This window comes from Otolemur garnettii, unplaced genomic scaffold (genome assembly GCF_000181295.1).
Source record: "Otolemur garnettii isolate 467f Iridium unplaced genomic scaffold, OtoGar3 scaffold00145, whole genome shotgun sequence".
NCBI lineage: Eukaryota > Metazoa > Chordata > Mammalia > Primates > Galagidae > Otolemur > Otolemur garnettii.
In genome coordinates, this window is record NW_003852540.1 from 2,204,178 (window position 1) to 2,214,650 (window position 10,473).

Below are 10,473 nucleotides of genomic sequence, written 5' to 3' on the forward strand. Positions count from 1 at the left end.
GTCTGATGCTGTGCAGCCTGCAGCCTGGCTGGAATGCCTCCTGCTTATGGGCCCCAAGTCATGCTGTACACACAGCCCTGCAGGTTACCTTTTCCGCCTCCAGTTCATGATCACCTGAGGGTAGAAGGAGATGGACCAGGCCACAAAGTAGATCCAGCCAATCACCTGGTTTATGATGCTCACGATGCTGCTGTGGATCACCAAGAAGCGTATCCTTGGGCTAGAAAGGCATTTGGGGATCGGGATGAGCTGAGGCTGATCTTCTAAAGAAAACCCCCATGTTCCCTGCACTGCCTCCCTTCTCACCATGTAAGGCCCTCGTGGGCTAGGCCAGCTTACCTAGTCTGGTTGGAATGATTTCCATGCAGATAAACAGTAACTTGTCCAACATTTTGAGACGTCACTTGAAAAGAGGAATCTGTCACTCCAGGAGGCACCACAACCTGTTAGAAGGACTGAATTGGATCCCACGCCCAGCACGTTATTGAGGGCTCCACTGAGTGTCTAGCTCCAGGCTCTGCATTGGGGAACACGGGGATGCATCCCCCACCCATGAGTCCTGCCTTCCCTGAGCTTACTAACCAGGGGGAGAAACACTGGGCCCAGCAGCCAACTCGAACCTCTAACACATCTGTGTCAGACTTTTGGAGCAGAGCTATGGCCTTGTCCTCGGGCCCTCCCCTGGCTTATCTCTGAGAGAAGGTGGGATGCTTGCTTCCTCTCACTAGCACGCGACCTTCAGCAAGTTATTCAAGCTCTGATCTCAGTTTGCTCATCTGTAAAAGGGATTAGTAAAAGTGTCTACCTTTCAGGGTTGCTATGAATGACAGAATATCTATAAAGCTTACAGTACATAGCCTGGCACACTGAAGGCTGTGTGTGCTTCCAATCGCCACTGTACTACAACTACTGTTACTGCTCCTCCATCTTTATCTGGCTCCTCAATATCCAGACACATGGCTGCCCCATACCCAGCCTGGCTGCCAAGTGACAAAACAGAAGAAATGCATATACCAGATACTTAACAAAGAGAACATTTCCATCCCTGTTTCTGCCCAATATTTATCAAAAGCTCTGCTCCGTGATAAAGAAATTGGAGATCTGCCTGTAACATATGAGCTCCCACCCATTCTTTCTGCTACTCTCAGATCCCCTCAGAATGACAGGGAGCAGGATGGCTTTACTGAACCAGAGTGTCTCCCCTGATAACATTCTATGTCCTGCCCTCCACCCACACTGCAGGTATCAAGAGGATTCAGCTCATTAGATTGCTGTGGCTTGTGATTGAGATCCTGAAAGTGCTGGCTTTTTGATCTTAACACAAGAAATCAGGGGGCTTTAGCAGAACAAATGAAATGGGGTAACTGGAGCCTAATCTATTCTCCACATCTTGCAAGCTGTGTCTTCATGAGATGTACCACTCTTGGCTCTTTATTTTCTTATCCCTTCATTTTTAATAGATTTTCCTTGCAATGTTGTTTGCATATTTGTAAGTGGCCACTAAATCCCTTCTGGAACCAGGCAGGGAGAAAAATCGGTCAATCAGAAATTGACCGATACAAGACAGACTGAAATAATTGCTACCTTTCATTGAGTGCTTTCTGTGCCTATGCAATTCTCTTGTCTCAGCCTCCCGAGTAGCTGGGACTACAGGCGTCTGCCTCGATGCCCGGCTATTTTTTTGTTGCAGTTCGGCCAGGGCTGGGTATGAACCAGCCACCACCCTCATCATATGAGGCCGGTGCCCTACTCACTGAGCCACAGGTGCCGCCCCTTTCACTGATTTTTAAAAGATGATATTTTCACTTAGGTGTTTGGCCCTATGAATCTGTTCTGCCAGTAGGTCAGAGGGCTATGTGCTGGGACCAGCTGTGAGAACCAGCACTGGTCTCCCTTGCCCTGCCCAGACTGCCGGCCTCAGACTCTGGGGCAGGAAAGGGAGCCATAGGTCATGCACTATCTCATGAGGTCTAGTGTTCATCAGGGAAGGAGCGCCACCTCTCTCAGCAATCTATTTTTCAGATCACAGAAACATTTGGGACTGATCATTATTTGCTTGCTAAGGGGCTCAGGGCTGATTTGCAGCCCATCTCTATAGGGACCCAGGGCTTCCTGACATAGCCATCTATCTTAGCCCCTCCAAGTTTTATTAAGGTATAATGGATAAATAAAAATTGTATATGTTTACAGGGTGCAATGTCGTGCTTTGATACACGTATACATTATGAGATGATTAAAACCAAGCTATTTGGTTTGGCGCCTGTAGCACAGTGGTTACGGTGCTGGCCATATACACTGAAGCAGGCAGGTTTAAACCCAGCCTGGGCCAGGTAAACAACGACAACTGCAACAAAATAGCCGGGCATTGTGGCGGGGTGCCTGCAGTCCCAGCTTCTCCAGGCTGAGACAAGAGAATCGCTTAAGCCTAAGAGTTTGAGGTTGCTGTGAGCTGTGACACCATGGCACTTGACCCAGGGCAACATAGTGAGACTCTGTCTCAAAAAAAAAAAATAAAATAAAATAAAAAACCCAAGCTATTTAACATAGCCATCAGCTCACACACTTCTTTCTCTCTTTCTCTTTTTTGTGATGGAGTTTCACTCTGTTGCCCCAGGCTAGAGTGCTCTGACAGCATGGTTCATAGCAAACTTAAGACTTCTGGACTCAAGTGATCCTCTTGTTTCAGCTTCCCCAGTAGCTGGGACAACAGGTGCCTGCTCCAAATGTACAGCTAGTTTTTTTCTATTTTCAGAAGGGACAAGTTGGTCAGGTTGGCCTTGAACGCCTGAGCTCAAGTAATCCACTGGCCTCGGCTTCCCAGAGTGCTAGGATTACAGGTGTGAGCCACTGCACCCAGCCATACTTACCATTTTCTTGCAGTAGGAACATTTAAGATCTACCCCACTGAGCAATTTTCAAATACATAGGACACTAACTATAGTCACCATGCTATACAATAGATCTGAGAAGCTCTTCATCCTAACTGACTTTGATTCATTTTGTTTGTTTTTTAAATCCTGATTTACACTCCTCTGGATGTTTTTTATCCAGCAGAATGGCACCTGGTTCAAATCCTTGTTAAGGTGGAAGCAGGATATATACAAACAGATACATGCATAAAGCTGTGAATATGCACTACTGGACCCGGCCACTGGATTCTCAGAACAGTCCCTCACAAACTTTAATATGGACCCAAAGCATCAGGGATCTTGCTACCATGTGGACTCGGAATCAGCAGGTCTGGGATGGTGCCTACGACTCTGTTTCTAAAAGGTTTTGAAGCATGCCCTTTGAGTAGCAAGGTCTTAGAAAGCTATTGTAAGAACTTCTACATTCTCAAAATCCCTTGTGCCTCAGGTTTTACCATCACGTTCTTAGTTCCATCTAAAAGGCATATAATGTTTATCCCTGAAGAGATCAACAAAACCCACCTCATAGATTTCTGGGATGCTAGAATAGGGGCAGTCCAGGCAATATATTACCACAAGCTCTTACTTAAATGTGTTTTGTTACCTACCATTTCCCTACCTATCAGTAAAAATTTGGTACTTACTTCATCAGGGAGCTCAAGGATAGTGGTATTTTTCGAACGAAACGTGATTTCAAATGTGATCACCAAGGTTGCATTTAATGGTTGCCTGTGGAGGACAAGAGTCTGATTACTGCTGAGAAGCTGGACTCCCTATTATCTCAACCCACCCTCTGGATATCACACCTGGGTTTCCTTTCTCAAGAGATTATGGTTAGGAAATGAATGCTACATGCTCAGCCCTCAGGGGTAGAGGTGGAACCACTGCTCCTTAGGCAATTTCTATTTCTGGCAGGAGACTGGATATCCCTTTGGGGTAGAGTGAAAACAGAACAGAGCAAAGTGGCTCTGAATGACAAATGAGGAATCTGGAGGTGGACAGGACCACGGCTCATTGCTCAGGTAAAAAAGGCTTCCCAGAGCATGTCAGGTCTGAGCAGGGCTTTAAGTGAGGGTCAGAATCTGGTTTTTTTTTGAAACAGAATCTTACTTTGTCACCTAGGTAGAGTGCTGTGGCATCACAGCTCACAGCAACCTCAAACTCTTGGGCTCAAGTGATCCTTTTGCCTCCCAAGTAGTTTGGACTACAGGAGCCTGTCACAATGCCTGGCTATTTTTAGAGATGGGCCCTGCCCCAACCCAAGCCGAACCCCAAACCCCTAAGGCCGGCAAACCAACCAACCCAAAAGGGTAAAAATAAAAGGGCGAACCAACGGAACCGCCCCCCCCACCCCTTTTTAAGAGACAAGATCTCTCTCTGTCACCTAGGCTAGAGTATAGTAGTATAATCATAGCTCACTGCAGCCTCTAAATCCTGGGTTCAGCCCATCCTCCTGCCTCTGCCTCCATAGTAGCTGGGAGTAGAGGTGCTTACCACTACATCTGGCTAATTTTTGTATTTTTTTTTCATTTGCAGAGATAGAGTCTTGCTAGGTGATCCTCCTGCCTCAGCCTCCAGAGTAGTTGAGACTACAGGTGCCCACCACCACACCTGGCTAATTCTTATATATTTTTGCAGAGACAGAGTCTTGCTATGTTGTTCAGACTGGTCTCAAATTCCTGACCTCAAGTGATCCTCCCACATAGGTACCCCAAAGTGCTTGCCTAAGGGTTGGAATTTGACTAAAGGAGAGGTGAGGACCTTCCAGGCAGGGAACGAGGAGGGAGCAGTGTGTGTCCCTGGAAAGCCAGGAGATGTGTCTGACTGGGTAAGGCAGACATGCTGGATGGGAGCAGCCTTGACTGAGCCTCAATTCTGGGCCTAAGAGCCTGGAGTTAACTTGGAAGGTACTAGGAGGCCACTCAAAGGTTCTGGAGAGGGGAGAGCCATGGTAAGAGGATAACTTGTAATATTTGCAAGGTGTCGATGTTCAGAGACAGTAGGAGCTGCAAGGGAGCCTTGGAACCAAAGCTTTGGTTTGAGATTGGACCTCCCAGAAGAGGTCAGAAAAGGGGAGAAAGGTAAAGGACAAGGCTGCAGATCTTCATTTCAGGGAACCCTCATGGTTGCAGGCAAGAGCAGTACAAAGCAGCCAAGAGCAAAGGAGTAGTGGGCAGGCTCTCCGGCCCAGTCTGGACTAGGTTGAGACCCTCAGGCCTAAACTAGCAGATATCAGCAAGTAAGACTCGCAGATAAGGCTAAGCAGGAGCACAGCAGGATCAAAGTCCACCCAGTATCCCATTTCTGCTTTTGGAAGCAACCTCAGAAGCCCTGATCAGCAGCTCAGCTCCTTGCCCCTTGACCTTCACAACTTTCTTCAAATATTTAGAGTCTTGGAAAGGATCAGTGTGAAGTCCAACACCAGCTGATGATCACTCAGGACTCTTCAGTTGGGGAGAAGACCCATGTCTCTGGGAGAAATACCCCCTCTTTTCCTTCCCCGTGGAAGTAAGAATTCCATGCAGGTGTCAGATTGTGGGACCTTGCTGCAGCCTGGGGCTAGCATCAACCCCTTTTTCTGCAGCTTGTGTTATAGATAAGAGGCAAGAGTGTCACACATGAAATATGAACACACTGGAAGACTGGATGACCCAGCATGGCTTCTGAAGGGGGCCGAGGACAGAGCCCGGCCAGGGAACTTACCCGAGGGTGATGTTAACGTTGGCTGAACTGTTGTTCTCCAGCTTCACAACAGGAGGAACAGTGAGGCTGACGGTGGACTCTGGAGGGGCCCAAATCAATGGCATAAGGCATCAGGTCAGAGAGGTCAGGCCCAGCTGGGCTGAGGGCCCCTGATATCTGCACTCATGAGTGCTGACTCATCAGTGAGCCCTATTTGATGAGGGGAATGGAAACCTGGGCCCTTGTTAGGCTCTTTCCCCATCTGCTGCCAGAGATAAAAGCAGGAAAACACAGGCCGGAGCAGGAAGCCTTGTAGCTTTCTCTGCCCCCTCCATTGGCAGGCTCTGAAGATCTGTGGCTAAGCTGCCCAGAGATAGTTTGAGAACTACAGGGTCCAAAAATTACCACAGAGGAATTCCAGGCATGATCTGGGACTGTAAAAGACAAACTTGAGCCTTCCTCAGATGGAGAACACAGGGGTCTCCAGGTGCTGATAGCCCTGAGGACCTGGTCCAGCCCCTTTCCTGCATTGCCACCTGCAAATTCCTAGAGGACCCTTTTGGGCTCCCTTACTAACCTAGCTCTTCCTGCTCACTGACCTCCGACCCCCATCCCAAGGCTGAGTGTGTGCTGGGGACTGGAAGAAGGGTGAACAATATGTACTGTTTCACTACTAGGGACTTCCTCTTAGCGTTAAGATGTTAATTCAGGGAAAGTCACAAATAGGCCCCTGGGATGAGGGAGGAAGTGGGTCTGGATCTGGAAAATCATCTTGGGCACCAAATATCCCCAGAGCACCTGGGTTTTGGAAGGAGTTAGTCTTCTGACCCCTTCCTGTATTCTCTAGGCAGCCATATCCCTGCTCCCATTCCCAGGTGTGCTTCTTGCCACACCTGCCCATCTCACCTCCCCTGCTCACTGCCTTCAGGTTATACATAGCTTAGAGGCCAGGATCATGAACTGGAACTGAGACGGGGAAGCAGGTGTACAACTCTGACGAAGACTGTCCTTGCAGGGATAGAGGCTGCCAGCAGGGCCTAGCTCTCTTTCCACCCAGACCTCTCAAAGGCAGAAGATGAAACACTGATACCTGAAATTGTATTTATATTTGAGACAGAGTCTCACCCTGTCACCCTGGGTAGAGTGCTGTGGCATCATAGTGCACGGCAACCTCAAACTCTTGGGCTTAAGAGATCCTCTTGCCTCAGCCTCCCAAGTAGCTGGGACTATAGGCATGCACCCCTATGCCTGGCTAGTTTTTCTATTTTCAGTAGAGATGGGGTCTCACTCTTGCTCAGGCTGGTCTCAAACTCCTGAGTTCAAGGGATTCTCCTACTTTGGCTTCCCAGAGTGCTAGAATTATAGGAGCAAGCCACTGCCCCTGGTTGAGACCTGAAATTTTAGATGTTTGGGTTGGAAGGAAATTTAAAGTTGCCTAATTCAACCTCTGATTTCTCATCTCAATACTCCTACCTGGTGGTTTGTCTTCCTCTGCCTGGGCACCTCCAGGGATAGTAGCCTCATCTCCTTCAAGGGACTCAGCCAGCCTAGAATTTGCCCTCCTGTGCCCACCTCTGCTACCTGGAGCCTCTCAGACCCATCTGAGCTACCTTTGCCACACTAGCCATGTACATGTAATGAGGATGAAGCTGTCTGGAAGCTGCAAGTCCCTAGACAGAGACTCCCTCAGCTCATAGTCTTCAGTTCCTGCTGCTTGTCTGGGCTCCTCAGGTCCCCAGAGGCAGCTTTCTACTCTGTTGTGCTCTGAGACCCTTGAGGCTTTGTTTTGGGTTTGTACATCTAGGGTAGTGCAAGACTTCCAGTTACCGCATGCTCAATTTTACCTGGAGCTGAGGATCATGCAAGATAAGAATGTCCCAGAAGCAACCACTGCTTAGGACAGGGACACTAAAAGTGATGCCAGGCAGCCCACCTGTAGGTCTGTGGTCCTGGGACTGTGCTGGGATTAGTGGCCAAGTTGTGTGAGACCCACATGGCCTTATCTCTTTCACAGTTTTCTTTTTGGCCGGGGCTGGGTTTGAACCCACTACCCCCAGCATATGGGGCCAATGCCCTATCCTTTTGAGCCGCAGGTGCCACCCCAGTTCAGCTATTTTTTGTTGTAGTTGTCGTTGTTTAGCTGGCCCAGGCCGATTTTGAACCCACCAGCCTCAGTGTATGTGGCTAGCGCCATAATTACTGTGCACAGGCTTTGAGCCAAGAGTTTGGTTTTTTAAATGAATCGTTATTGCTTTCTCTCTCATGGCACCCCATGCCAGCCACTCTGCTGTACTTTTAATTCCCATTTTGTAATTATTACAACAGTGAGATGTAAGCATTATTATTCCTATTTTATTTTATTATTATTATTTTTTTGAGACAGAGTCTTACTATGTCATCCTTGGTAGAGTGCCATGGTGTTACAGCTCACAGCAACCTCCAACTCTTGGGCTTAAGTGATTCTGTTGCCTCAGCCTCCCAAGTAGCTGGGACTACAGGTGCCCACCACAATGCCCGGCTACTTTTTGTTGTAGTTGTCATCGTTGTTTAGCAGGCTTGGGCTTGGTTCAAACCCATCAGCCCCGGTGCATGTGGCCGGCACAGTAACCACTGTGCTATGGGCGTCAAGCCTATTATTCCTATTTTAGACATAATAAGACAGAACCCCAAGAGGAAAGGGGTCTTGCTTAAAGATGGTGGAGGCAAGATTTAAACCTAACCCTGCTAGTCCAAAGCCCAGATTCTTGCCATTAGGCTGCATTGCTCCAAAATCCCACCTAAAGATGTCAAAGACAAAAAACTCTGAAGGTCAATAATCACTCCCAAAGCAAGGACAGGAAAGGCGTAGAAGAATGAAGTTAGAAAACTAATTTCAGAGGCCAGGCACCTAGGCTCATGCCTGTAATGCCAGCACTTTGGGAGCCTGAAGCAAGAGGATTATTTGAGGTCAGGAGTTCAAGACCAGCCTGAGAAAAAGTGAGACTTTGTCTCTATAAAGATTAAAAGAATTAGCCATGTGTATTGGCACTCAACTGTAGTCCCAGCTACTGGGAATGCTGAGGCAGGAGATCACTTGAGCCCAGGAGTCTCGGGTGCAGTGAGCTATGATGACACCACTGCATTCTAGCCTGGGCAGGAGAGTGAGACCCTAGCTAAAAAAGAAAAAAAAAAAAAAAAAGAAATCCAATTTTAGTTACTTTTAATTTATGGTAGCTTCCACTATTTTTTTTTTTTTGAGACAGAGCCTCAAGCTATCCCCCTGGGTAGAGTATCGTGGCATTACAGCTCACAGCAACCTCCAACTCCTGGGCTCAAGCGAGTCTACTCTTGGGCTTAAGAGATCCTCTTGCCTCAGCCTCCCAAGTAGCTGGGACCACAGGCGCCCGCCACAACGCCCAGCTATTTTTTGGTTCCAGCCGTCATTGTTGTTTGGCGGGTCTGGGCTGGGGATTTGAACCCGCCACCTTAGGTGTACGTGGCTGGTGCCTTAGCCGGTTGAGCTATAGGCGCCGAGCCAGCTTCCACTATTCATTCATAATGACATTCAAAAAAAGGAGGCAAAGTGATATAATGGAGAGGGGTCCTATGCAGGAAACAGGTTTGTTACTTTCTAGCCGTGTGACTTTGGGAAGGCTTTCTACCCTTTCTGGGCCTCAGGTTCCCCTCTGTATAATTGGAATAGTGGTAGCTGGATTTTTTGCTCCCCACTCCCAGTAATTAGTAATTAACATTACTAATGGAGATTTAAGACACATGTGTATATACACACACACTCCAGCCTCAGTCCTAGAGAATTTGATCCAGTAGGGCTGGGGAGGGACTCGAGCTCCAAGATGTGAAGGACTTTTCCTTTCTTGGAAAATGCTTATCTACAAGGTGTGACTACAAGTAATGTGACTGTTTAACAAACCTGGAAGTGATCAGATGACCACTGCTTCCTCAGAGATTCAAAAGGCCAGATAACCCCAACAGTAATAAAGCTCTTGGGAAACTTCTGCAGGATTCCTACCGTCTGTCACTTGCAATATTTAGTCAGGGATTTTAAGATGTATTTGATCTTTGACAACAGCCAAGTTGAAGATCAAAACAGGCCCAGCACTCTTGGGAATGTTAAACATAACTCTTCGTGGAAGGAATTCCAGAAATGTTCTGGGCAGTGGGAGAACTGCTAGAATGTAGGAGGACTGTAGTCTTCCTACAAGGATGTGCAAACTTGGTGGGTGCAGTGGCTCATGCCTAGCACTCTGGGAGGCCAAGGATGGATCGCCTTAGCTCAGGAGTTCCAAACCAGTCTGAGCAACAGTGAGATCCTGGCTCTACTAAAAGTAGAAAAAAATAGCTGGGTGTTGTGGTAGGTACTGTAGTCTCAGCTACTTGGGAGGCTGAGGCAATGAGATAGCTTGAGCCCAAGAGTTTGAGGTGGCTGTGAGATGACAATGCCATGGCACTCTACCCAGGGAGATAGAGAGAGACTCTGTCTCAGAGAAAAAAAAAAAGTACAAACTCTAATACCAACCTGCATTCTGTATGGCTCCTAGACCTGCCGGGGCTGCTGCACCCTGTTCCTTAGCCCTCCTCTACGGGGAAGGTGTTTTTTTTTTTGAGACAGAGTCTCAAGCTCTCATCCTGGGTAGAGTGCTGTGGTGTCACAGCTCACAGCAAACTCAAACTCTTGGGCCAAGCGATTTTCTTGCCTCAGCCTCCCAAGTAGCTGGGACTATAGGTGCCTGCCACAATGCCCAGCTATTTTTTGGTTGTAGTTGTCACTGTTTGGCAGGCCTGGGCTGGATTGGAACCTGCTGGCTCTGGTGTGTAAGGCTGGCATCCTAGCCACTGAGCTACAAGTGCTGAGCCTTTTTAAGTCTTTTTTCTTTTTTTGAGA

At 47.9% G+C, this 10,473-nt stretch overlaps 1 protein-coding gene across 3 annotated transcripts in view; it reads right to left on the bottom strand.

The window, feature by feature from the left end:
- The window catches only part of CTNS (cystinosin, lysosomal cystine transporter), an 18,770-nt gene that overhangs the window by 6,189 nt on the left and 2,108 nt on the right, over window positions 1-10,473 (bottom strand). For all 3 annotated transcript variants that reach the window (XM_023518694.1, XM_003799116.3, XM_023518696.1), the window contains exons 3-6: window positions 5,613-5,691; window positions 3,554-3,638; window positions 340-443; window positions 89-220 (exon numbers count right to left, since the gene is read on the bottom strand). In XM_023518694.1, the coding sequence (XP_023374462.1) occupies window positions 89-220; window positions 340-443; window positions 3,554-3,638; window positions 5,613-5,691 (400 nt within the window). The remainder of the gene's footprint in view (window positions 1-88; window positions 221-339; window positions 444-3,553; window positions 3,639-5,612; window positions 5,692-10,473) is intronic.